Source organism: Mesoplodon bidens, assembly GCF_964165515.1.
Source record: "Mesoplodon bidens genome assembly, chromosome: 19".
In the NCBI taxonomy this organism is placed as follows: Eukaryota; Metazoa; Chordata; class Mammalia; order Artiodactyla; family Ziphiidae; genus Mesoplodon; species Mesoplodon bidens.
This window is the reverse complement of record NC_138179.1, coordinates 19394646-19420707: the sequence shown is the minus strand read 5'-3', so window position 1 is coordinate 19420707 and position 26062 is coordinate 19394646. Positions and strand designations below refer to the sequence as shown.

At 60.8% G+C, this 26062-nt stretch overlaps 2 protein-coding genes across 3 annotated transcripts in view; one reads left to right on the top strand and one right to left on the bottom strand.

Moving 5' to 3' along the window:
* The first annotated feature begins 366 nt into the window (after window positions 1-366).
* Window positions 367-15261, top strand: MYBBP1A (MYB binding protein 1a). The gene is made up of 26 exons (XM_081219240.1): window positions 367-645; window positions 841-939; window positions 1665-1748; window positions 1838-1912; window positions 2013-2120; window positions 3023-3198; window positions 3359-3526; window positions 3634-3751; window positions 4864-5159; window positions 5789-5899; window positions 6435-6560; window positions 6747-6914; window positions 7005-7104; window positions 8725-8821; window positions 8920-9071; window positions 9434-9520; window positions 9599-9757; window positions 9843-10013; window positions 10108-10265; window positions 11312-11564; window positions 11788-11913; window positions 12001-12069; window positions 12658-12771; window positions 12983-13084; window positions 13966-14114; window positions 14290-15261. Exons 1-26 carry the CDS (start codon window positions 382-384, stop codon window positions 14879-14881), a joined length of 4122 nt encoding a protein of 1373 aa, XP_081075366.1. The 5' UTR covers window positions 367-381; the 3' UTR covers window positions 14882-15261.
* Window positions 15202-26062, bottom strand: part of SPNS2 (SPNS lysolipid transporter 2, sphingosine-1-phosphate) — a 41341-nt gene continuing 30480 nt past the window's right edge. For both annotated transcript variants that reach the window (XM_081219242.1, XM_081219241.1), the window contains 10 exons: window positions 22907-23058; window positions 22627-22693; window positions 21163-21305; window positions 20702-20854; window positions 20394-20583; window positions 19999-20064; window positions 18111-18209; window positions 17859-18022; window positions 17373-17419; window positions 15202-16805 (listed from right to left, as the gene is read on the bottom strand). In XM_081219242.1, coding sequence (XP_081075368.1) covers window positions 17377-17419; window positions 17859-18022; window positions 18111-18209; window positions 19999-20064; window positions 20394-20583; window positions 20702-20854; window positions 21163-21305; window positions 22627-22693; window positions 22907-23058 — 1077 coding nt within the window. In that variant the 3' untranslated portion in view covers window positions 15202-16805; window positions 17373-17376. The remainder of the gene's footprint in view (window positions 16806-17372; window positions 17420-17858; window positions 18023-18110; window positions 18210-19998; window positions 20065-20393; window positions 20584-20701; window positions 20855-21162; window positions 21306-22626; window positions 22694-22906; window positions 23059-26062) is intronic.

The following is a 26062-nucleotide window of genomic DNA, read 5'->3' as shown; positions in this document are numbered from 1 at the left end:
ACCTCCCCCTCACTGCTCCCCCCAACGAAGAGAATTCTTCCCACAGCTCAAATGATACCACAGTCTACCCGCTGATGTTAGCCCCAAACCTAACATCCCTCTCTTTTCCATCACCCACTACCAGGTCCAAATTGGCTGGAATTTTCTCACATTACCTTGGTCCGATCCACCTGGTCTTCCTGCTTCTACTCTGCTCTCCTACAATCCATCCTCCACACAGCAGGATAATCTGTTTAAAAGTGTAAGTAGGATCAAGCTTTGTCCCTGCGTAAAACCCTCGGGTGATTCCCCATCACAATCAGAACAAAATCCAAACTCCTGATCTCCGTGAGAACAGAAGAGCCAGGCCGCCCCGCCCCCAGCCTACCCAATTCAGTGCGCATGCGCCGCGACCTGACCTGGAAGAGGCAGTCTTCAGAGCCCACGTGTTCGACAAGCATGGCGGAGACGGAGAGTATGGACGTCGCTGAGCCTCCGGCTCCGGGAGAGGCCCCGAAGAGTGGCGCCCGGCCTGCCGACCGTCATGGCCTGCTCAAGCACAGCCGCGAGTTTTTGGATTTCTTCTGGGACATTGCGAAGCCGCAGCAGGAGACGCGGCTTGAGGCCACGGAGAAGCTGCTGGAGTATCTGCGCGCAAGGCCAGAGGTATGGTGGCGGGACCTGGGGCAGGGGGCTGTATAGATCCCGGCAAAGATGTAGCGGCGGGCCCCAGGAGTTGGGCCCGAGGTCATGTGGTCGCGGACGTGGAGGCCCAGGTGAGCGCGCGCCGAGGAGCGGGGATGATTGGGTGCCGGGCGGTTCTTTTCACTGGCCCACCTGGGGATGTGCTTGGTTCCTCAGGGATCATCTGAGCTGAAGTACGCCCTGAAGCGCCTAATCACTGGGCTCGGGGTCGGACGAGAAACAGCCCGGCCCTGCTACAGTCTGGCCCTGGCGCAGGTGAGGTGGCGGCTCCTGGAAGGGGTCCAGCCTTGCTGGTCAAAACGGTGGGGGAGTGAGAAGGGTAGATGTCCCAGCTGCAGGAGAAGTGGCAGCCGAGAAGTTGGTGGGGTGGCATTCGAGTTGATGGGGAAGGTGTCCCCACGTGGACGCGGAGAAAACTGCATGAGCACGGCCTGTGTGCAGAGAAGCCCAGGCAGGTGCAGTGGAAGGTTGAGTTCGCTTTTGGGTACATGGGTTGACCAGCCTCTGAGGTACATTTACTGGGGGTAGTAAGCTTTGGGGTGGGTTCTCTTACCTCTGCAGGGTTCGGGACCCTCTTCTCCCAGGGGGCACTCAACTAATTATAGGCTATCTCTAAGGAGTCTGAACAAATGGAAGGGCTGTAGAGACCTGGTCCTTGAGGATCTGCCTGGGGGGAGCTCAGAGCAGGCTGTGGGGACAGAGGGTTTGGGAATCGCAGTTGAGCAATCTAGCGGCCCAAGGAGGTACTTTCGGAACCCCAGCTGGGCATGAGGTAGGGAGGCAAGACTCAGGTCCATTCACAGCTGTGTTCTATCATCAGTACTGCTCAGAGGCGGGTAGGCAGTTTCGGAGGCATCCTTGGGGTGGGAGCGGGGGTCCAAGGCCTCTGGGCAGAAGTTGAAGGGAGAAGTGGGAGGAGATGGAGGCCTTTGGGATGTGGCTGGGCCACTCCCCCGGAACCGCTCCTTTCCTCCTGGCAGCTGTTACAGGCTTTTGAAGACATCCCCTTGTGCAGCATCCTGCAGCAGATACAAGAGAAATACGACCTGCAGAAGGTTAAGAAGGTGAGAGTTAGTGGCTCCGGGGAGGTCAGCAGCCCCGGGGTTGGGGAACGCTTGGGTCCTTCTCACCAGTGCCTGGAATCCTTTTCTAGGAGATGGTGAGACCTGCTCTCTTTGGAAACCTGTTTGGGGTGCTAGCCCTCTTTCAGTCAGGCAGGCTGGTGAAGGTAAGAGCTTTGGGGGTTTTGGGGTATGTGGACTGGCTTGGAGTGGTGGGGGGGAAAGGGCATGCCCTGCTCACACCCTCTCTGCCTCTGGGGGTACCAGGACTCAGAGGCACTGATGCAGTCGGTGAAGCTGCTGCAAGTCCTGGGCCAGCACTACAACCACTTGCAGGAACAGCCCCAGAAGGCCTTGGTGGACATCCTCTCGCAGGTACGGGGCCTGGGGTAACGCTGCCTGTTGTAGAGGAATATGGAGAAGACGTGTGTTTACGCATAGAAACGCAGTACTGTCCTGCGGAAATGTGCGTGGCACTTGACATTTTGTAGTAACTACATTTAAAAAGTGAGAAAGAAATAGGTATGGTTTATTAGACTAAATAAAACATGTTACTGTGTCTAAAGTATTAATGTGCAATCAGTACAGAAAAGCTGTAGAGGTAGTTTACATTCTTTTAAGTGTCCAAAATCCAGTGTGTTGTACACTTACAGCATATTTCCATTCAGATTAGTACATTCTAAGTGCTTGGTGTCCACATGTGGCCAATGGCTGCCATATTGGATAGTGCCGTTGTAGAACAGTGCCTGGCATGTGCCCGGTGGGTTCAACATGTCTACCATTGTTTTGGGCAGAGCTGGCTCCTCGGGGGTCCCCGCTGCCCTATGTGGGGAATGGAGGTGGGCTCGTACCTAGAATCCTTTGCTGCTGAGGAAAAGGCAGGAACCGGTACATCCCAGGCCGAGGCTTTCTGCACAGCCGCGGCCACAGAGCCAGAAGGACCTTCACGTGGGGCACCTCGTATAAGAAATGGGCTAGTTCTGCAAAACCCAAGAGAGGAATAATTAAAAGGGTGGTCTAGGGCCAATTAGCATCAGTGGAGTGCTTGTTTAAAACCCAGCTTCAGGGACTTGGGAATTTGAGCTTTCTAAGGAATACCCTCTGATTCTGATGCCTGGCAAGGTGGGTTGTGGCTGTCCCTCCTTGGGCTGGCACTGTGACAGGGGCCTCACGGGAGCCTGGCAGGTGGAACAGGGCCCAAAGGAACTCACCCCACGGGGAGAGACAAAGGGTGCCATGAGGGGGGCCCCCTCCCTCAACCCGTGTCCCCACGCCAGATCCCAGAGGCCATGTTGCAGGAGGTCCTGCCGAAAGTCCTGAAGCCCGACTTGAATTCAGTACTTGGTTCCCCTGAGCACCTGGAGCTCTTCCTCTTGGCCCAGCAGAAGGTGCCCAAGAAGCTGGAGAAGCTGATGGGACCGGTCAACCTGTTCTCAGATGAGAGCATCCCCAGGTGTGAGGGAGGCGGGGAGATGGGCTCTCTGGGCCTCGGGGCTGCCTCTCCATCCACGGGTTTGCGCCATGGCCTGGGGTCGGGTGTCCATGTGGCCCCAGGCCCCTGGCCCTATCTGTTTAGGGAGTGCCCCCTGAGTCCCCTCCGCCTTCCTCTGCAGGCTGGTGACTGTGATGAAGATGGCGGCCACCTCTGTGAAGAAGGAACGCAAGCTGCCTGCCGTGGCTTTGGACCTGCTCCGCCTGGCGCTCCAGGAGGACAGCTTCCCACGGTTCTGGAAGGAAGTTGTGGAACAAGGGCTCCTGAAGAAGCAGTTCTGGCCGGCCAGGTGCGTGAGTGCTTGACCTCTCTCCATCCCTTCTCCCTGGTTTGTTAAGCAAGGGATGGGCCAGGGGTCCAAGGGCTCTGACCAGGCTCTGTCCTGTGCCCCCTTAGCTACCTGTGTTTCCGCCTGCTGGGCGCGGCCCTGCCCCTGCTGTCCAAGGAGCAGCTGCAGCTGGTGATGCAGGGGGACCTGATCCGCCATTACGGGGAGCACATGGTCACTGCTAAGGTGGGTGCGGCCCCCTGTGGCCCAGCCCTGCGAGTAAGGGCCAGGTGACTGGGCTGCTTCCTGCCAAGAAGTGGGCGGGGTGGGGGGGCCTCCTCGGGTCAGCTGGCTTCTGGAAGAGCGGGTTGCTCTCCTGCTCTCCGTGTCAGTGGTCCTGCCTGGGATGGGCAAGCACAGCTGCTATTGGGAGGACCTGGGACCCGGGTGTCCCTTCTCTCTGCATAAAGTGAGCTACGTGAGGGCCGACCCCCCCACCCCCTGCCTCTGTATCTACACACCGCTCCCCCCGCCTCTGTATCTACACACCGCTCCCCCCGCCTCTGTATCTACACACCGCTCCCCCCGCCTCTATATCTACACACTGCTCCCCCCGCCTCTATATCTATATACCCTGCCAGCAGTCTGTCCAGACCTCCCTCCACCCCCAGCTAGTGTTACAGCGAGAACAGCCATCATGCCTGATGCTGTTTTTTTCCCCCCTGATGCTGTCTTGAGCAGTCTGTGCACCCCACACTAAGCTAAGTGCTCCACAGGAGAATCAACTGGTGCTTAAGAGCACGGAATCCCGGACCTGGGTCTGCCAGGTTCCCGTCCTGACTCCACCGCAGCTGGCTGTGTGACCTTGCTCAGCTTGCTTCCTTTCTCTGTGCTGCTCCTGCTTGCCCGCGAGATGAGAGGAGCGGGACCTTCCTGTTCACAGGAAGTGCTGCTGGGTTTGTTAGTAGCTCATTTCATCTTTACAACCAGCTTTGGAGAGCTGCTGTTGCCCTCTTCTGGGTGAAGGACAGGCTCAGAAAATACAGAGCAGGGGTTAAGAGCACGGGCTGGGGGCCAGACTGACTGGAGCCGGATCCCAGCTGCACCACTTGGAGCCCTGTGACCCTCAGAAGTTACTTGCAAGCTTTCTTGTGCCTCATTTGCTTCATCTGCAGAACAGTTAGAGGGGCCCAGGGCAAAGGGTTGTTACAGAGATTAAACTCTGGGGCGCCTGGGCAACCCAGCTGGTACAAGGGAGGGTGCTTCCTGGGCCTCAGTATAGCCTGTTGTGGAAGAAGCTGGGGCGCTGTTGGATCCCTCCTGGCTGGTGACCCCAGTGCTGTGCCCAACTCTCGCAGCTCCCGAGCCAGTTCAAGTTTGCTCCAGAGATGAACGAGTACGTGGGGGCCTTCCTGAAAGGCTGCCAAGATGACCCTGAGCGGCAGTTGGCCCTGGTGGTGGGCTTCACGTCCGTCACCAACCAGGGCCTCCCCGTCGTGCCTACCTTCTGGCGGGTCACGCAGTTCCTGAGCGCCCCCGCCCTCAAGGGCTACGTGGCCTGGCTGCGGGACATGTTTCTCCAGCCCAACCTGGACTCCTTGGTGGACTTCAGCACCAACAACCAGAAGAAAGCTCAGGACGCTTTGTTCCACGGGTGAGTGGGCCTGGTAGCGGGGGGGGGGGCTGCTGCCCCCAAAGGCCTGGACCCTCCCTTGCATGGTACCCTGGTTCCCCAAGCCGGGAGAGGTGGGGAAGATCTAAGCCTTCGCTCTCTTTTTTTTTTTAATTTACTTATTTTTGGCTGTGTTGGGTCTTCGTTGCTGTGCATGGGCTTTCTCTAGTTGCGGCGAGCGAAGGCTACTTTTCGTTGATGTGCACAGGCTTCTCATTGCCGTGGCTTCTCTTGTTGTGGAGCACGGGCTCTAGGCGCGTGGGCTTCAGTAGTTGTGGCACGTAGGCTCAGTAGTTGTTGCTTGTGGGCTCTAGAGTGCAGGCTCAGTAGTTGTGGCGCACAGGCTTGGTTGCTTTGCAGCATGTGGGATCTTCCCAGACCAGGGATCGAACCCATGTCCCCTGCATTGGCAGGCGGGTTCTTAACCACTGCACTACTAGGGAAGCCCCCGAGCCTTTGCTCTTAAAGGCCTTGGTTTTCTCACACGTGGCCCCGTGCTGGTGATAAGAGCGTTGGGGGATCTTGATTGGTTTTCCTGTCTCCAAGACGGGGCAAGGGGGCACTGTTTTCGCCATCTCTAAACAGCTTCCGGACTTGCCTCCTGCCCACAGGCCTGAGCGAGCCGTGTTCCGGCTACGGAAGTGGATCATCTTCCGCCTGGTTAGCGTCGTGGACAACTTGCACGCGGAGAAGGAGGAGGCCTTGATTGAGGAGGTGGCCAGGTACCGTCATGAGATGTGCTTGAATCCGAACTCCCCACGGGTGCAGCGGCCTCTTGTCTGGTCCTAGTTTGGGTCCCCCTGGAGCCTGGGGGTCAAGTCGTCCCTGCCCCTTAGGCAGGAGGAGATTTAGGGGAATTCCTTGGGGGAACCCTCGGAAGGGGGGGTCCTCAGAGGCTTGGGCTGGCTCCACCCTCCCCAGATGCCTTTGCGCGTCGGCAGTTTTGGGGGGGCTTGCCTCTGCATCTGCCAGGCGCCCCTCCCGCCCTCCCTGCAGCCCTAAGAGAGGCAGAAGCAGTGGTGCCCTGGCTGAGGCCACACAGCCTCACATCTTGGTTCTGAGGGAGGGATGCTGGTCCTCTCCCCAGTTCGGGCTGGGCTCTGTTCTGCTGGGGATCCAGACCTGAGAAATGTCTGCTTTTTCATCGTCAGCACCTGGCACCAGGCCCTCGGTGAGGGCCCGAGGATGGGCTGGTCAGAATGGTGTTACTGATTGAGGGTAACACGGGTTATCCTCCCTCCCTCCCTCCCTCCCCAGGTTTTGTTTTTTCCACTCATTCTTCGAGACAAAGAAGCCCACGTCCCAGATCCCTGAGACCGAGCAGCACTTCTCTCACCCCCTGGACAGCCGGACCCGGGAGGTGGTGGGCACTGCCTTCTTCAGGTGGGCGCTGGGCAGCCTGGAGGAGGTTTGAGGGTGGGCAGCGGGTAGGAAGGTGGCCTCGGGGCGCTGCTCCTTCCAGTTCGAGGCTGTGGCCTAGTGAGTTCCAGTGGGTCACAGTGTGGGGATGGGGTGGGGTGTGGCCTTGTTCACCAGCCCAGCCTGTGACCCTGACCCTGCCACTACCAGCCTGCTGCAGACTCTCAGCACACAGTTCCGGCAGGCGCCGGGGCAGACACAGGATGGGCAGCCCTGGACCTACCACCTGGTGCAGTTTGCAGACCTGCTGTTGAGCCACAGCCGCAACGTGGTTTCCCTGGTGGCCTTCACCACGCAGCAGCGCCAGGCCTGGGACCGGTGAGAGGGCGCAGTTGCCACAGCATGGGTGGGACACTCTGGGGTACTGACGTTGGCCACAGTGCCTGAGGGCGTGCCTGTCTCACCCAGGACGCTGAAGACTCTGAAAGAACTGGAGGCCCAGTCCTCAGAGGCCAAGGCCACTGCCTTCCAGCACCTGCTACTCCTGGTGGGCATACACCTCTTCAAGGTATGGCAGCCTGGAAGGGAAGGGGTTACAGACCTGGGGTCCGCGGTGGCCATGAGAGGCTCTGGAGTGTTGAAGTTGGCAGGTTTCCTAGGCTGAGTGCTCCTGGCTGGAATTACAGCCCAAGGAAACAACCACTCCATCCACTTACTGGGCACCAGCTACACCCTGAGCTTTCCATGCAGCGTCCTTTGTTTGTAATCCCCACGGTTTTGAGGCAGGCACGTCTTTTTGGCAGGTGGGGTAGCAGAGAGGTAAAGTAACTTACCCTCGGCCATACAGCTGTTGGCTGGGATTCAAACAGGCATCTGACTCCACTATCCCACAGGACCTCCCAGAACTGCCGTACCAGAGGTGATGGCTGTAAAGGAGAAGAAGAGGGGGTCTGGCTCTGGGCATACCGGTCACTGATGAGGCCGTTCTTCTGTCTGTCGGTGGTCGATCGGACGTGGGGTCCTGATTTTTCTGTCTCACTCTCACACATCCAGACTCCATGAGGAGTGGGTTGAGGGCAGCGTGGTCTTGCCTGGCGCTCCCCACGTGGTGTTCTGTGCCCCGTCACCGCAGTCCTCACACCGTCACTCGCACCCTTCCTCGTGACGGGTCCTCTAGAGCCAGCTCTGTCTCGTTTTCTATTCTTTCCACCGAGAACGTTTGACCACGTTTGGAGTTTGCTGCTGGTAGCTCTTTTGACCCTCATGGTTTCTTCCCGGCCCCGAACCCTGGTTTCTCTGAAGGTCTTCCTCTTGCGTTGTGTGGGCTGGCTCTTGTGGGGCTGCTTCAGGTCTTGAGTAGTCTGAGGAGACGGGACTCCCTCCTGGCCTCTTGGCTGAGGTTTTTGCTTCCCGGTCTTGGGCACTCAGCCCAGCTCGTAGACGAGCCGTGTGGGTAACGATCGGTCTCGATGCGCCTTCCAGTGCTTGGCACGGGGCCTCCGAGGAGCCTACCCAGACGCTGGGGCCTCCGAGCTTGACTTGGGTAAAAGGTACCCAGCCACAGCCTGGAAGCTGGAGGCACAGGTGGCCAGGGCTTGGGCCCTGTTCTGGCCTTCGCTCCACCACCCCTGCCCCAAACACTGACACTGCCCTGCTGCATTATGGAGGAAAGTCTGCCTTTTTGGTACCGACAGTCACACAGGTTATTTTCAACTCACCGGTCGGTGGCTGGAGTCTGAGCTTATTCCCCCAGCAAGATGGGTTTAAATTTGTTAAGGTCAATGATGTTCAGGTCTTTCTCTGTAGCAATGTCGAGCCTGGTGTGGGAGGAGAGATCTAGAATTGCAAATCAGGAGGCTGGGACCTGCTGGCGCCCTGTGAGCCTGACCAGTCCAGCCTTGTCAGGATCTCCACTGCTGTGGCATCGGTGGGCAGGTTGGGCTTCACGGTCTCTGAGGGCTCTCAGACCCTGTGCCTGCGTGTTACGTGTAAAAGGTCATCGGCTCTCGGGCTGCCCCTGGGGTCTGGCTGGGGTCCTGTGCCCCAGATTGTGAGGGTGACTGGCCAGGGCAGTCTGGAGTCTTCTAGGCCTCAGATGCCAGCTCCTCCCACTTGGCCACCCCTTCTTCTGGCTCAGCAAAGGCTGGGAATGGGGCCTGGCTCCTGATTTCTGTCCTGTCCTGCACAGTCCCCCACAGAGAGCTGTGACCTCCTGGGCGACATCCAGACCTGCATCAAAAAGAGCCTGGGGGAGAAGCCCCGTCGGACCCGTTCCAAGGCCACCAGTGGGTCATCGTCCCGGGGGGGTGGGGGTGGCAGGCAATAGGGACCCGGCATGGGGCGCTGGCGCCCTGTCCAGACTCAGCCCTTTCCCTGCTTGCAGACCCGCAGGAGCCACCGTGGGTGGAGGTGCTCGTGGAGATCCTGCTGGCCCTCTTGGCCCAGCCCAGCCACCTGATGCGCCAGGTGGCCCGAAGTGTGTTCGGCCACATCTGCTCCCACCTGACTCCACGTGCCCTGCAACTCATCCTGGATGTAAGTTGGGGCCTTTGGGGAAATGGGTCCTGGGATGGGGCTCTCCAAGCACTGGGCTGCACTAGGGCTGCCTCATTGCCACCTCGTCCTGACTGTAACCTGCAGTGTGGTCGGGGGCCTCTTTCAAGGTCTCCTGCTGTGCACCCTGACCCTGGGTTTGCCAAGGGCTGATCGGGTTTATCAAGGAGGCACTGGAGGGGGGTGGCTTTCTCTCCTGGGCTCCATCTTCCTCCCTGAAATGGGGACCTTTGGCCGAGACCGGACGGCCGTGGTCAGGGAAGGCAGTTGAGAGGGCCCAGGGGTCTGAGGCGGGTGAAGGGGCCGGGGCAACAGATGCGTCAGCCATCTGGGAATCCCGGCAGGTGCTAAACCCCGAGGAGAGCCAGGAGGAGGACGACAATGTGGTGGTCACAGACGCCTCCGAGCAGCAGTTGCTGGGGGATGCGGAGGTACTTGCCAGCAAGGGGCAGGGGGTGGGCGGACACGCGGTGAGCGGTGGAGAGGCGTGACACGCGGCCCACCCACAGGACAAGAGCTCAGACGAGGGTGAGAACACGGGCAACAAAGACTCGGAGAGCGAGGAGGAGAGCAGTGACGAGGAGAGCGACGAGGAGGAGCGGGACGGGGACGTGGACCAGGGCTTCCGGGAGCAGCTGATGGCGGTGCTGCAGGCAGGGAAGACACTGGTGAGCAGGAGCCGGGCTGGGGGCCCTGCGTCCGTGTGCGTCTCCTGCACGAGGCCGGGCCGCTCACGGGGCATCTGTTCCTCAGGGCGGAGCCGACAGCGAGGACGACGACGAGCTGGGGGATGAGGCCATGATGGCCCTGGACAAGAGCTTGGCCAGCCTCTTTGCCGAGCAGAAGCTGCGCATCCAGGCCCGGAGGGACGAGAAGAACAAGCTCCAGAAGGAGAAGGCACTCCGGCGGGACTTCCAGATCAGGGTGAGCCCGCTAGGCGGCCCCAGCCCCACCCTCCGTCCAGTCTCCCTCTGCTCCCGTCCCCGCACCTGGCTGAGCCCACCCTTCCCGGCTGCAGGTCCTGGACCTCATCGAGGTGCTGGTGACCAAGCAGCCCGAGAACCCCCTGGTCCTGGAGCTGCTCGAGCCGCTGCTACACATCATCCGGCGCAGCATGCGCACCAGCAGCACGAAGCAGGAGCAGGACCTGCTGCACAAGACGGCCCGCATCTTCACGTGAGCGCGGGCGGGCCCCCGGGGAGCTGGGCCTTTGGGGTTCCCTGGGTAGAAAGGGTAGGAGCCAGGATCCCCGAGGACCCGCATCATTTAGGAAGTCTCACGCAGCTCTACCCCGCCCGTGTGTTCTGCAGCCCTTAGCATGGGGCCCCCAGTCCCATCCCTGCCCTCGGGGTCACCGAGGCTGGGAAACCCGACAGGGCGTCCAGCGGCGACATTCTGGGCCTGTGGCAGGGGCTGGATGGGAGATAGCAGGGGCACCTAGCCCAGGCTGGAGGTGCCAGGGAAGGCCGCCTGGGAGAAGTTGAGGCAGTGCAGGGAGCTGTGGGGCTCCTCAGGCCCAGAGGCCACAGGCGCGGCAGAAAGGTGTGTCCACACGAGAGCTGGTCAGGCGCAGCCAGACTCGAGAGGCCCGGCCCTCGCAGAATTGGGAGGCCTTGGAGGCACTTGCAGCCAGGAGGCGGGCGAGTGGGTGGCGCTAGAGCAGGGAGCCCAGCAAGAGAGCTGGTGCAGCGTGGCAGGTAGAGAGCAGAGGAGGTGGTGGAGACAGAGGCCTAAGGACCTGAGGTGCCGAGCGTGCAGCACAGATCAGGTGGGGAAGGGCAGTGGACAGCGCAGCCCCGGCCCATGCCCGCTGCAGGCCCGGGTCCCACTTTCTCAGCTAGTTCTCCCTCCCACTCCGCCCAGGCCCGCAGGGTCCTGAGCACATAGGTCCTGGGTTTTGTCTTAAAAAGAGCCTGGAAGCCACCATCCCCTGGGGGACGGGTGTAGATGGGGCTGTGGCCAGATCGGGGTGTTGGCCCGTGGTGGAGCCTCACCCAGAGAGCTGGTTTCCCTCCGGCTTCTCCTCAGAGCCCATCTGCATGTGGCCCCGGGCCTGCCCCTGTACCCTTGGTCAGACCCCTTTCTTTAGGTGTTTGTTTCCTGCCTGTGAAATGGGACCTGGCGTCCCTACCCTGGGGTTTGGCCCTGCCGTGGGTCGGAGTTGGGGTGGGGGAGGGTAACGTCGTGACCAGCTCTGGCCGCCCCCGGCTCTCCCCACCCAGGCACCACCTGTGCCGCTCCCGGCATTACTGCCGCAACGTGGGCGACCGCGTGGAGACTCTGTACGCCCAGCTGGAGCGGCTGGTGCAACAGGCCGGTCGCCAGGCCGATTCCTCCGTCTCCCTCTACTACTTCAACGCCTCCCTCTACTTGCTCCGGGTCCTGAAGGGCAACACTGTGGGCAAGTCCACCTGCAAGGCCCAGAAGAAGGAGAAAGCCGGCACTGACGCCGGCACCCAGCCCCAGGGCCCTGAGGTGAGCAGGCGCTGGCCTGGGAAGGCTTAGCCTGGAAAGTCCAAGCCGGTGGGAGCCAGTCCCAGGAGGCAGCGGGATCATCTGCCCATTTCACAGATGGGAAGTTGAGGCTGTGCCTTCCCCGGGACCCAGCTTTCAGCCTTCTGAAGGCAGCCCAGGCTCTGCTCCCATGCCAGGGCCCCCTCTCCCTGGCATCACACCAGCTCTCTCTCACGTGGTGCAGGCTGCCAGCTGCTTGGATTTGAGCCTCGTGACCCCGATCTACTCATCGGCACTGAGCTCCTTCCTGACCAAGCGCAGCAGCCCGCTTACAGCTCCCATGTTCCTCAGTCTCTTCTCCCGGCACCCGGTGAGTTGTAGTGGCAGGCCGCCCCCTTGGGCCCCTGCTCGGCCCAGTCCTCACAGCCCACCTCACAGCCCGTCCCTCCCTCCGCAGATGCTCTGTAAGGGCCTGCTCCCCGTCGTGGTCGAGCACGTGGCAAGCCACACGCGGCCCCGCCATCAGGTAAGGGGCTTCCCAGATCCCAGCTGAGGGCCTGTCTGAATTCCCCGCTCCACTCCTGGCTAGCTGGCTATTTGTGAGGCCCAGGAATGCTGCCCTGGGCGGGCCAGAGGGTGGGCCCTGCCCCTCCAACCTGGCCAGCCCCGCCCCTACTGTAGGCCCAGAGCAGCTGGGGGTGGGGGGGCCCTTCCTGTGTGGCCCGAGCCCACGAGCTCCTCCAAGACCATGCTCTGACCTGCGGAGAGGAAGCCCCGGGCTGATGGGTGTAGGCCTGGGGGTGGGGGTGGGACGAGGGGGCTGGAGACAGGAGGAAGACGCACTGAATGAGTGGAGGGCCAGGAACCCTGTCCAGCTGGCTGATAGCCCTGGCTGCCCCCCAGGCCTTGGTTCCCCCGCCTGCCTGAGAAGAAGGGGCAGGAGCAGGTGAGGGCCGAGCCCAGAGCTTCTGTGGCGACAGCGCCTCCCGCGCGGCCTATTCCAGTGCCCAGCAGGCTCTTGGAGCTCGTGGGGTCCCCCCGCGGTTCCCTCAGCCCTGGCCCAGCGTGCCGAGGCTCCTGGTGACCCCATTCCCCCCACCCCACCCCACCCCAGGCCCAGGCCTGCCTGCTGCTCCAGAAGACCCTGCCCACGCGGGAGCTGAGGCTGTGCTTTAAGGACCCCGAGTGGGAGCAGCTGCTGGACCAGATCCTGGCGAAGGTCACTGAGGTAACAGCCACGGGGCTCCGCTCCCCCACCCGCTGGTAGTGGTTCTCTGGGAACCAAGGGGCAAGGGTTGCTGGACCCTGCGCCTGGGGGCGGGTTGGGGGTCCCCCCAGGGAGACATTTCTCTCCTCGGCGCCCTAATCTCTTCGTGTGGGCAACAGAAAGGCTTTGGGCAGCTCGCTCGAGGGGCTCAGCCTGGCTGCCTTCTCCTTAGACCCTGCGGACGCTGGGTGAGGCCGAGACCAAGTCAGGGCGCCAGAAGGAGCTGTTCTCCTTGGAGCTGCTCAACGTTCTCTTCAGGAACATCCATCACGAGGTGAGCCTGGGCTCGGGAGGGAGGGTGCCATGCAGGCAGGGCCGGCAGTCTGAACAGAGGTGAGGGGGCAGGTGGGGAGCCAGGTGGGGAAGGTTCTGGACGCCAGGGTCAGGAACCGGGGCTTCGTGTGAGGGGCGAGGGTGCCACAGCCAGTGCCTGGCCGGGGTGGGGTGAGCTGGGGGCTGTCGCTTTGCTCCAGTAAGAAAGCCGAGAAGCTGGGAGGGCTGGCGACCACGGGAGGACGCAGCTGTGAGCACGGAGCCCAGGTTTCCGGGCCTTCGGAGGCGGGCCAGGGGTGGAGAGCGTGAGACGCTCAAGGGGCCGCTGTGGGCAGGCTCTGGTTCCTCCAGCCTGTCCCAGAGGGAGAGGTTTGGGGGTCCTTAGCGTAGACACTGATCAAAGCCCAAGTGCGGGACAAGCTTCCAAGAGGGTGCTGCAGGGAGCAGGCAGGGCCAGGGCCTTGCAGAGCGGCAGGCGGACCCGAGAAGCCACGCTCAGAGGGGTAGTAAAAAGCCAGGAGAGAGAGGGATGTTCTGGAAGCCAGTGGGTTTCAAAAACAACCCATTCAGTACGTGACGGGGAGGGGCAGATAGGAGGAAAGGCATTGGCAACCCTGAGGTCACTGCATGGGGCACCCCGGAGGTGGGCGGGCCTTAGGGCTGTGGGAAGAGAACAGAACATGGCACCTGGGGCTCTTTTTTCCTTGCAAGGCCAGAGAGACTAGGGATGTACAGGCAGAAGGATTGGCTGAGGGTCCAGAAGGGGGCTGGCCTCACAGAGAGGCTCTTACCAGGCAAGGGTGGGAGGACGGGGACCAGAAGCCAGGGAGAGGCCGTGCCTCATGTGAGCATTGCAGCCACAGCCTTCCTGCCCCTCCGCAGAAGCTGACCAGGGACCTGACCGCTGTCCTGGGCGTGCTGCAGAGCCGACAGCCGAGGCTGCAGCAGGGGCTACAGCAGGGGGCGCACTCGGCCGGGTCCAGCCGCCTCTATGATCTCTATTGGCAGGCCCTGAAGTTCCTCGGAGTCCAGTATGTTCCGGGAGAGGGGGCCCCCACCTTGGGAGGGGCTGGGAAGACCCTCACATTGCAGACGTCCTGGTGTGTGCACCGCAGTGTGGGAGCTTTGGGCAGCTTGGGGACCACGGACGCGGAGGTCAACCCTGCCCTCACCACATACTTCTTTCCTTTGCTCACTTCCTCCCAGGCGTCCCAAGTCAGAGAAGAAGGATGCCAAGGAAGTCCCTAAGGCCACGCCGAGCCCCATTAGCATGAAGCGGAAGAAAAAGGGGTTCTTGCCAGAGACCAAGAAGCGTAAGAAACGCAAGTCCGAGGGCGCCACGCAGGAGGAGGCAGCCAAGCCCGCAGCCGCTGGTGGGGACCAGCCCCCCAGCACTGGCAAGAGGAAGAGGAAGATCAAGCGCAAGGCCCCAGCCCAGTCCCAGGTGCATGGGATGCCTGCCTCCAAGAGTCCGACCCCAGACCCCCCTGCCACGAGCCCGACCCCAGACCCCCCTGCCACGAGCCCCAGCAGCCCCGCCAAGACCCCAAAGCTGCAGAAGAAAAATCGGAAGCTGTCCCAGGTGAGCAGAGCCACCCCCGTGTCTCCCGAGTCCCCCAAGGAGCCTGCTGCCAAAAAGCGTCAGAAGAATCTGCCCCAAAAGGGGGTTTCAGGCAAGTCGCCGCAGTCCGCACTGCCTCGGAGAAAGGCCAGATTGTCTTTGGCCAGCAGGAGCCCCAGCCTCCTCCAAAGCGGGGCCAAGAAGAAGGGGCAGCTGAGGAAGGCGAAAAAGCTGTGAGTGTCCCCATCCGCCCCAGAGACGCCTGTTTGTTCACCGCGATTTTAATACACAAGCCACTGTGTGAGGTTCTGCCTTCCGCGGCGGGGGTGGTAGGTCTGCCGCCAGCCTGCCAGGAGGTCCCACCCCAGTGGGCCTGGCCTCAGAGACCCCAGCCCTGGGCTGGGCCCTGCCGCTGCTCTCAGGCACAGAGCACGCTTGGGACCTTGGCTCCCCGAGCGGTGTGGCCAGGCCCAGGGCTCTGGTGTCTGGCGGGTGGGGTACAAGTGTGTCCATGCCTCGTACCCCTGAGGCTGGTTTCCTGCGGGAGCCACCGGGGCGTGACTTAAATATCTTTATTTCTTCATTTACAAGAGGAATATATTTGGCTTCTCTCTTAAGACTCTGAGATTCACAATCAGCAGCTCTAAAAAATAAAGGAGCAGTTTGGCTTCCGGAGGGAAGAGGAAGCAACACTTGGACCTGGTTCTTGTACAACAAGAAAACATCGCTGGGGCCCCAGTTGAGGCCGGGGTGGGAATGGAGGCCAGGCTGGTCTTTGGGGGAAGCCCACACCTCGGTTAGGGCCCCCCCGCCCAGGGTGCCCCAGAGCTTGGTGGGGAGGGGCTACTCCACTAACTTCCCCACCATTGAAGCCACACCAGCCAGTCACCTGTGGGCAGAGAGCACTAAGCTGGCTGGCTCTTAGGGTCTCCTGCTGGCCACACGGGGCCATCGAGACCAGAACCACCTTGATTCCAGCAGAGGTGCCGGGAGGGAGTGTGTGAAGCAGAGAGGATGTGATGAGCTCCACCGGGGAAGCTGGGGGGCTGGTGAGAGGTTGGCGGCCGTGCCCCAGCGTGTGGCTCTGAGGGCGGGGGTGTCTGGAAAGGGCTGCATTTGAAAGCAGCTGATGCTTGCGTGGAGGGGGCTCTGGCTGTTGGCCTGTCCCGATGTGCCTCAGCCTCCACCAGCCTCGGCCCTGGGCCAGGAAGCTTAATGGAGGGCTGCTTCCTCTGACAGCCAGAGCCCTGGCTGCTGCCCCACAGATTCTGGGAATTGTCCCCTGGGCGCTGCCCCTAGAAAGGGCCCAGCCTGCGGGCCAGAGTCAGTTCCTGGCTTCTGGGGGGCGGGGGTGCTGTGGTGGATCCAAGGAGCCCTGTAGGCATGGGGAACCCCTAAAGGTCTCAAGCCTGGGGCACAGGTGGTGTGTAGCTGCCACCAGGGCCTTCACTTCTGGTGATGCCAGCTCCCTGTCAGGACGGTCCCCCACCTGGGAGATCTCCGAGCTGACAGCCAGCCCAAGGCAGCAGAGACAGCTGTCCTCCAGAGCGACCAGCCAGGCTGGGAAGCGCCTAGCAACTTGGGTGCGCTTCTCTGCCAGGTTGAGTCCAACGTCCAAGAGGTCAGAGGCGCAGCTGACAGGCTGTAGTCCTCACACACCAGGCCCTTCAGGGAGCCTCAGAGCCAGAAGTGCCGCCCTGAGGCTTGGGCCACCTCTTCTCTGTGCAGTCCAGGGGTTGTCGTGTCTTCAAAGCTGCAGAGAGCACCTTGCCCAGCAAGCTGTGTGGGGAAGTCCAGCCCCCCGGCCCCAGCGTCTGGGGAGGGCAGAGACTGCCCCAGGATCACATAAACCGGGGACAAGCCAGCCTCTGCCCACATACCCACAGTGGGCTGTCTTCTTCGTGGGCCCCAGGGCCCCTGCAGCCCAGACCCAGGCCTGGGGGTCTGTCCCAGGGTATGGTTCCAGCACACACAGCCTTCCAGGTTAGTTGAGGACACAGCTTCTTGGAGCCAAGGCCACTCAGCAGTCCCAGACCAGAGCCGGTGGGCACCCAGCTGTGGGTCACATGGGAAGCTTCGGGACAGCCCTACGGGGCCAGGGCGTCGGGGGACACCTCCCAGGCTAGGTAGGAGCAAGGGTTCTTCATTGTCCCAGTAGCACCTGGAGGGAGGGGGTCAGAGGTCAGGTGTGGAGCCCATTCCAGAGCTTCCCTCTTTCACGGTCCTCCCTATGAGGAGAAACAGGCCTTTCTCTGGGCTCTGGTGGCAATGAAGGGTGTGGGTCTACTGGAGCCAAGGCGTGGGGCAGTGACCTTGGATTTCGCACTGCTGGGAAGCTGCAGCCCCCAGAGGAAGGTCGAAGTAGGAGTCAGGCCCTGGCACCTCTAGGAGGATTCGGGAGGACAGGATCCAGAACCGAGCAGGGAGTTCCTGGCCAGTCCCCGCCCTGACCTATGCCCCCAGCCCTTCTGAGGAAGGAAGAGGGAGCTGATTTAGTGGAAGAGGGAACCTGCCCCCCTCCCATGGGTCCACTGGTCAATCCCGGCAACATTTCATGAGGAAGAGGACCAAACCCAGGGTCGGGATGTGCTCAGGTCGGAGGTGACGCAGGAGCTGCTCCTGCTTCCAGAATACCCTTCCACGGCGAGCTGAGTGCTCCCCCTCCACTAACCCTGCCTCTTCCCTCCTGCAGGGAGTCTCACCCCCAGCCCCCCTGTCCCACACTCACTGCCTCAGACTTTCACAGATGCATGCGGCATCACCAGCTGGTTCACCCTGGGGGAGAGACGGGCGGGGGTCAAGGTGGCAGATCAGCGGGGCCCTGGCCCGGGCACTGCTCTGGCGTATCGCATCGCGGGGGCCGGCGGACCGGATGTGCTGGGCAGGGACCTCGTCAGCCCCAGGGGGAGGTGGGAGAGCCCAGGAGTGGGGAGAGGAGAGACAGAGAGAGAGAGGAGTAAAGAGAGGAGAAAGAAGTCAGAAAATGAGAGCGAAAAAGAAGGGGCGGAGCCCCAACCCTGAAAACCATTCATTCCGGAGACAAACCCGCCTAGAGCCACCACAAGAGCCCCGGGGCCACCATGGGCTCCCTCTCGTGATGGAGGCAGCATCTGGAGGGCGGGAAGGCCTGGAGGCGGGGACCTTGTCAGCCAGATGACACCCCTCGCCCCGCTTCCGCCTGTCCCAGCAGGCCCACCCTCACCCCCCCACTCACTGCTGCTCAGCCTTGGCGCGGTCCCCAAGGAAGAAGAGCGCGGTGGCCAGGAAGAACATGCCGCCCAGGACCACGACGAAAGGGCAGAGCATGAGGGCGTAGCCCAGGCTCAGGAACTCCCAGAGCGGGGAGTCCTTGGTGCTCTGGCGGATCAGGTCGGAGATCTGGGGGACGAGGGGAGGGGGTGGCTGTTGGGGCGGGGCCACCTCCCAAAGCCCTGCGCCCCAGCCGCCCCCCGCCCCCAGTACTCACAAAGCCGATGAGGTAGGGGCTTCCGGCGTCCCCCAGCAGGTGGGAGGTGAAGCTCTGCAGGGCAACAGCGGTGGCCCGTCTGGTGGGGACGACCACACACTGTGCAAGAGGCAGCAGGTCACTTCGGAAGCTCCCACGGCCTCAGACTCACTCCTGCCCTGGAGTCCTGACGTGTTGCTGTCCTGGGCCCTCACCCCCTCCTCCCCAGCTCCTGAGAGCAGGCTGCCTTAGCATGTGCACGTGGCCCTTGGCGGGGAGCCAAGTGCACTGGTGCCAGGGAAACCGACACCCCGGGGCACAGGGATCGCAGGTGGCAACCTGGCTTCAGTCTTGCCCTCACCTCCCCACAAGCTAAAGATCCATCTTGGTTTCACCTCCGTGGGGACCTGCCAAGGCCTGGGCTGGCTGGGATGGGTGATGGTGGTGAAGCAGGACCCTGCCTAGAAGAGCCTCCACTTTTACCCCCAGCACGGACTGCCAGAGCTGCTAGGCCCCTGGAACCTCCGCCAGACCAAGCAGGCCCTGACCCACAGGGGCTGCAGCTCCAAAGCTGGGCGGGCTAAGGTCAGACGGGCTGGTGGCAGAGGAGCAGGGGGCGGGCAGCAGCCACCTCAGCGGGTGCCCTGGACAGCCCCCTGCCCCCGAGCTCAGCTTCCTCATCTAGTCAGAGCCCCAGCCTTTGTGGACAGTCTGAGAGCAGCTAGTGCCCACCGGGCACCCAGTTACTGGGGGGGAGGGGAGACCTGGATTGCATGGCCCCATTTCCAAGAATAGTCACTTGGCTGTGACACTTAATAAAATGGGACATGATTTCCCTGGGGCCCAAACCCTGTCAGCATCTGGGGCTGCCCCTGGGGCTGGGGGCAGAGGAGGGGGTCCTGCCTACTGCCAAGGGCACTTGATTCAGGCAAGCTCACTCCAACCTTCACTCCCACATGTGCAGTGACCCCCACCTGGCACCGAGCTGAGTCAGACCTCCCGCCCATCACACCTTAGCCAGGGACTGGGTGAGGGGGGTGGGTGTTGGAGAGAAACCACCCCCGGCGAAGCACAGATACAGGGAAGCTCGGGCGGGGCCAGGCAGGCTTCCTGGAGGGGAGCTAGCAGGGGCCCGATGCCCAGGCAGACTGATCTAGGCTGACCCACATTCTGGCACCAAACCCCAAGTGCCCTGAAGGTGGCCCCATGAGGAGTCCTTCCTCCCCCTGGCCCCAGGGCCCACCCTGGCACCTCCCACCCTCGCCACTGCCGGTCCCGTGCATACCCTTCTCCCAATTCTCTCCCGACCCTGACGTGGAGGATCCCTGAGGACAGGACCAGCCAGCACCCCCTCCACCACCCCTGCCCCAGACTGCCGCTTGTTCTCGAGGCCACAGCCCCCTCCTGCTTCCTCCCAGGCTGCTCCCGTCCCGCCCAAGGACACAAGCCCCTGCCGCTGCTCAGATGGCTCTTTGTCCCTGGCCGCCTGGTCTGGAGCCCATTGTTGGCCCCGTGAAGACGGTCTCTGTCTGCCCAACCCAGCCACGGGCACTCGGGCAGGCGCGCCTGGAACCCGGGCTGAGCCGGGAGGGCAGAGTCCACGGGAGCTCAGACCCTGGGGGTGGAGCGCTGGCAGACAGCACCACTCCAGTGCCAGCCTGGCACTGCCAGCCTCCCGGCCACAAACCTGAGCCTCCAGACATCGCCCTCAGCACCCAGTCCCCACATCCTGCCCTTCTGCCTGCTCAGCCCTGATTCCAGGCCCTGCCCCAATGCAGACCCCCAAATCTCTGATCCCCTCTCCCCTCACAAGCCCGGCGAGCTCTCCCACCCCTTCACCCACCCTCCCCATCTGCCCCGAGAGGTCGAGAGGCCCCAGTCAGCACGAGGCAACCTTGGCCTGCCTCACCATGAGGATGTCCGCCGTGATGGCCCAGTTAGAAAACAGCAGCGTCTCCCCTACAAAGATGCAGATCTGCCCAGGAGAGACCAGAGCAACCATCAGGGGGCGCTCTACCCGCCACTGGCCCCAGGCTGCTCCCTGCACCCTGGCTGCTGGCCGGGAGCCCCCAGAAGCCTCTCCCCGGCTCCTGGCGGTCAGGCGCACGGGGAATTTGTGGATTATCTACAGGCTTCAAGCCAGGCCCACCGCCCTGGACAGAGCGGGGGGAGACTGAGGACTGGAGCCTCGCCCTGGGGGAGCCTCCCCGTGGGGGGGGTCCTACCCCCCAGCCCCAAGTCAGACTGCATTTCCTCTTCCAGAGCCCAGCTCCCCCACCACCCTGGCACTCCCACCGCACTCACATAGGCCCCCACGATGCTGCTCTTGGCCGCCACGAAGATGAGGCAGATGAAGATGGCGGAGCCCAGCATACCCACAGCGCACACCAGCGGGTCAGCCCGCTGGGTCCGCAGGCGGCACCAGCGTGTGGCTCCTGCGCCCGTGACCACCCCGAGAAAACCCGTAAAGCAGGTGATGGCCCCAAAGATGAGGCTGCGGAGACAGAGGACGGTGTGGCACGGGTTAGGGGGCAGGGCCGGGGTAGAGGGGCTGGCGGCCTCCCTCACCCCGCCGCCATCCCCGCCCGCCCACTGAGCCCGCCTGGCCGCACCTGTCCTTGGCCGCACAGGGAGGGCTGCTGCACGTCTCTGCTGCCTTCTGCACGACTTGGGCGCGGTGCAGGTAGAGCGGGATCCACATGCCCAGGGCCCCTGTGGCGAAGGACACGGCCGACGTGGCCAGGGAGGAGAAGACGTAGCTGCGGCTGGGGAGAGGCCGGGGCAGCAACACTGAGCGGGGGCCAGCATCCCCGCAGCTGGCAGGGTCAGGCCCAGGAGGCAGGCTTTCCTCCCTCACTCCTTCCCCCAGGGACAGAAGGCCTCAAATGCCTTGCCTACGGGCTCTGGGGGTGAGGGGGCTCTGGCTTCAGGGATCATAACCACTAGTGGCCCCAGCACTGTGGACAGGGAGTCTGGCCGAGCAGGCTGCGTGGACCAGCCTGCAAGTTGGGGCCCTCTCATTTCGGCGCCCCTCCCTCCCTCTTCCCACCGGACCCCTCCCAGCAGCACTCACTTGCGGATCAGGGCCTTCATGTCTCGGAGCCATGACGTCCGGGCCTTGAGCTGGCCCCCAAGCTGGTCAGCGTGGCCTCTCTTAGTGGCCGGGACCAGGACGAGGATGAGCGTTCCTGTGATCATGCCCAGGATGGGGGACACCTGGTGGGTCAGGGCGCACCAAGTTAGGACACCAGGGCCTGCTGCACCTGGAAGGGAGAGCAGGCCAGCCACGCCTTCTCTGGGCCCCGGGCTCCTCCTCTGGGCTAGTATCTGCCCAGCGTTCCTGACTGGGCAAAGCCACTGGGGGTGAGGCTAGCATATGGGGCTTGGGGGCTCAAAACGGGCTGTGCCGACCAGGGGAAGGAGGGGAGAGAGGACTGAAAGTGACAGGGAGGGAGGGATGGTCAGATGGATGGAGGAGGGGGGACAGATGGCTGAATAGTCAGAGAGGTGGATGGACGGATGGACGGATGGACGGACGGACGGACGGGCGGATGGATGGTTGGATGGATAGATTGCTGGGTGGATGAATGAACACATGGAAGGAAAGGAGGATGGATGAGTGGATGGGTGATGGGTGACGAGTGATGGATGATGGGTGATCAATGGAACAGAAGGAAGACAGGTGGGCGGGCAGACATGGAATGATGACTGGGAGGAGAGTTCCTGGGGACTCTTGCCCCCCTCCCCGGGTCTGGGAAGGTTTCCCAGGCCAGCTCCTCACCCTGGTGGGGGTGGGGCACTGAGAAGGGACTGGCTGCGCATGAAGCTTCCGGCTAATATATCAGGTAGCTTATCCCGTGTGCGTTCCAGGAGAAGAGAGGCTCAGGAGCCCCTTTGGGTCTTCCCTGCATCCTGCCCAGTGTCGAGAACAGAATCTCCAAGGCCCCAGGCCTCTCTCCAGATGGAAAGGGCACATCTTGGGAGTCTGGATTCCAATATACCAGTTCCTCCACCAGCTCCTGAGAACAGGGAACTCTGTACCCACCCCCACCAGGCCTGGGAGCCCATGGTCTGGGGAGTTCCTCTCCATTTGCCGCCCCCCCATCAAAAAATTCCACGGAGGCTGCTTCCTTCCTGCTTTTGAGGAAAAAACACTTTGTCTTAAGCTTCCTCTCCTTCACAAGACTGGGGATCTCTGTTTCCTCTGATTGCACTGTCCTGGGGCCTTGGCAGACTTGTGCCGAATCCTCCTGCAGGACAGGAAGTGGCTCCAGACCCCGGGGGCCCTCACACAGAGGTCTCGTCTCAGCCCCACCCCAGCACAGGGCCACAGCAGGAAGTGCCACCGTGAACGTGGAATTTCCTTCGTCCTCACAGACTGGGGCCCCTGAGTGGGGCGAGTCTGGCACCCTTCACACCTCCAAGTGAACTGATGGAGAAGAGCCCAGGCCCGCGAGGTGGGAAGCCTGGCGGCTGAGGCTCTGTCCCTGAATCTCTGGGTGACCCTGGGCAATGGCTGGTCTGGGGGTGTCCTTACCCGCAAGGCCCAGTGCCAGTCTCCGGCCGCCTGCTTCACGCTGGAGCCGGTGATGTAGCCCAGGCCGCTGCAGAGAGGACGGGACGGTCAGGCAGGGATGGGCAGGGGATATGCTCACCAGTCTAGGAGGCCCCCGCCCCCTCCCACCGCCCCAGCCAGCCTGGGAGCTGGTCCAGGCGCTTCTCAAGGCTGCCTGCCCACGTATTTAGGTCACAGAGGGCCAAACTCCAGGGAGAGGGAGTGGTCAGAAATCCGAAAGGGACCTGGCCCGGATCCTCACCTGCCCAGAGGGATGGCGAAGTAGAAGACAGACAGCATGAGCGTGCGCGTGTTCTTGGTGAAGAGGTCGCCGATGATGGTGGGCGCGATGGTGGAGTAGCTGGCCTCACCGATGCCCACCAGCCCGCGGGACAGGACCAGCAGCCAGAAGTGCTGTGGGGGAGGGCGGAGAGCGCTGGGGGGCCCGCCTGCTCCCCTGCCTGCGCATCCCTGCTCCCCGCTTTGCTCCCTAGCGGGCGGCAGGGCCCAGGAGACAGGAGAGAGGGTGGAGCCCAACCCCTGCCTCAGCAACGACTACACCCCAGGCTACACCCCAGGCCACTCGGGGCCTCAGTTCCTGCCTCTGAATAGTGGGCCGGACTGGGTCTAGCTGGCCCCGTGCTGGGATGGAGCTGGACTTTCAGGGGCTGAGAGTTGTAGGTTTGGCGGGGGACGTAAGCCTGTGTCTCCACTGCCACCCCGACCCATTGGGAGACTTCCTCCCTGGGTTCTGGCCCCATCTTGGGAGCCTCAAGCTGCCCCTACTCTGTGTCCCACCCCCTGACCAGGCAGCTGGGCCGACCCTGGCAGCACTGAGGACCCAGTGGAAATGGGGGGTGGGCAGGGCAGCCCAGTGGGCTCAGTGCCCCTCCCCCATACACACATCAAAGAGCAAAGCCCAGCTATGCTGGGAAGGGTGGGGCCATGCCAGCTGCCAGTGGTTCTACTCCTTTGATGTGGACCCAGCCCCTGCATCCCCCCAGCTGCCCAGGGCCTGAGCACCAAGCCTGGTCATTTTTCCCCGGCCCCACCCCGACCACCCATCCGGCCAGCACTGCCCACATCCAGCCCTCCTCTGGGTCTCCCTGTTTCTGCACATCTCTTTCCCGGCCCTCTCTCTGTGTCGCTGGTCCTGCCCATCCATCTCTGCGCCTCTCGTTTCCATAGTTCATTCGCTCTCTCACCCTCCATCTCTGAGTCTTCCTTCTCCTGGCCCCTTGCCTGTGCTTCTTTCCCTGAGAAGCATCAGCCCACAGCCTTTACCTATTTTTCTGTTGGGTTCTTTGTCTTTCTTGTATTGGTTTCTGTTAGCGTTTTATATATCATGGGAATTGACATTTATTAGATAGGTCACAAATATTTTCCATCATCTTTCTTTCCACTTTGTTTATGGGGAGTCTCATCGTACAGAAGCTTTATTTTGTGTTGTTCAATTTGATGCGGTCCAAGCTGTTGATTTTCCCTTAATGGCTTCTGGCTTTCACATCTTGCTCAAGAAGGCTAGTCCATCCCAGAATGATACAAAATATTCGTTTATCTTTTATGTTTGTTATATTTTAGAAAGAGAAAGAGAATGGGAGTGATTTCCTTATTCTCCTTCGTACAAGAGCAGCCAGATAAGACCTCTTTGACAAGGGATCTGATATATTCCCCACTCCTCCCCCAGGAACTGGCTATCTTGTGCATTTGTCACGACTTCCTCTTTACCTTTGCCTGCACATACACGTACCAAGGAACAACATTTAGTGTCCCCTGTGTGCTCTCAAAAAATAAACATAAAAAGACAATCCCTGGGACTTCCCTGCTGGTCCGGTGGTTGAGAATCCACCTTCCAGTGCAGGGCACGCGGGTTCGGTCCCTGGTTGGGGGACTGGGAGCCCACGTGCCGCAACTACTGAGCACGTGAGCCGCAACCAGAGAGCAGCCCACGTGCCGCAACGAAGATTGTGCGTGCCGCAACTAAGACCTGACACAGCCAAAAGTAAAATAAATAAATAAATATTTTTAAAAAAAAAAAAGACCATTCCATGTGTCTTGTCCCACAACTTGATTTTTTTCCCTCATCTTTTGGAAACCCATTTCATCTGGTTAATATAGATCTAGTTCATTCATTTGCTGCTAAGAAGCTCATAGTATGAATACACCCCATTCTATCTGGGCGTCCCCCAAGTCGAGGTCATTTAGTTTCTCTTTTTTTTTTCCTATTACAAAACTTGCAGCAAACATCCTTATGTGTACCTGTCACTTTGTGTCCACGAGCTGGAGTTTCTCCCTTCGGCATATACCCCCAAGTAGAAGGCTGGGCTGTGGGGTGTACACAGAATTTTACAAAATCCTGCCCCACTTTGCTCTCCAAAGAGGCTCTACCAATTTACACTCCCACTGGTAGCTTGAATAACACGTGGTATTGTCAGCCTTTTTAATTGCCGGCAACCTGATGGGTGTGAAATGGTAACTCACTGTTGTTTTAATTTGCAGGGCCCTGATTACTCAAGAAGCCGAGAACCGTCTCTCCCTACACATGTTGCCTTTTGGGGGATCTTCCCCTGGAGATGCCTGTCACTATCCTTCGCCCATTTTTTCTACCGGGTTGTTTGTCTTTTTCTTGTTGAATTATAGTTCTAGACTTTTATGGTTTGCTTTTTACTTTACTTTCACCTAGCTGGGATTTATTTTGAAGTATGGTTAGAAATACAGACCATCCTTTATCTTCCATCCAGATGGAGAGTCAATACTCCCAAAACTATTTGAGATGCAACTTTCATCCTTCACTCAATTCCCATAGAAAGGACGACTCTGTTTCCTTGATCTCTTAGTTTACCCCTCTGCTGTTTTCATTAGAATAGCCATGTTTTGATAACTGATAGGACAAGAGCCCTTTCATTGTTGTTTTCACAATGTTCTTGGCTGTTCCTGGGCACTTTCTCTGCCAGATTTACTTCAGAATCACATTGCCAAGGTCCACCAAAAACCCCCATGGCACTCGGATTGTGACTGCAATGAACTCATAGATTAACTGGGGATGATCCGTCTGTTTCGCTCTCTGCCTCTGCTCATCTTCTCTCCCCATCTCTCCCTTCCTTCCACACACCCAGGGTGGGGCCCAGCCTTGGCATCGTGGTCCTGTACTCACTGGTCAATCCCAGAAGCAGCCCCAGAGGTCAGATGATGAGAAGCCTGGTCAGGGGCAGAACAAGACCCAGAGGGGGTCCAGAAGCTTCTTCTGGTCCAGTCCCCATTTTTGACTGTGGCCATCAGGCTCTACCTGACGTTCTAGGCCTGGGTTGTTTTTTTGTTTTTTTTTTTAATTTATTTTTGGCTGCATTGGGTCTTTGTTGCTGCACACGGGCTTTCTCTAGTTGCGGCTAGCAGGGGCTACTCTTCATTGTGGTGCGCG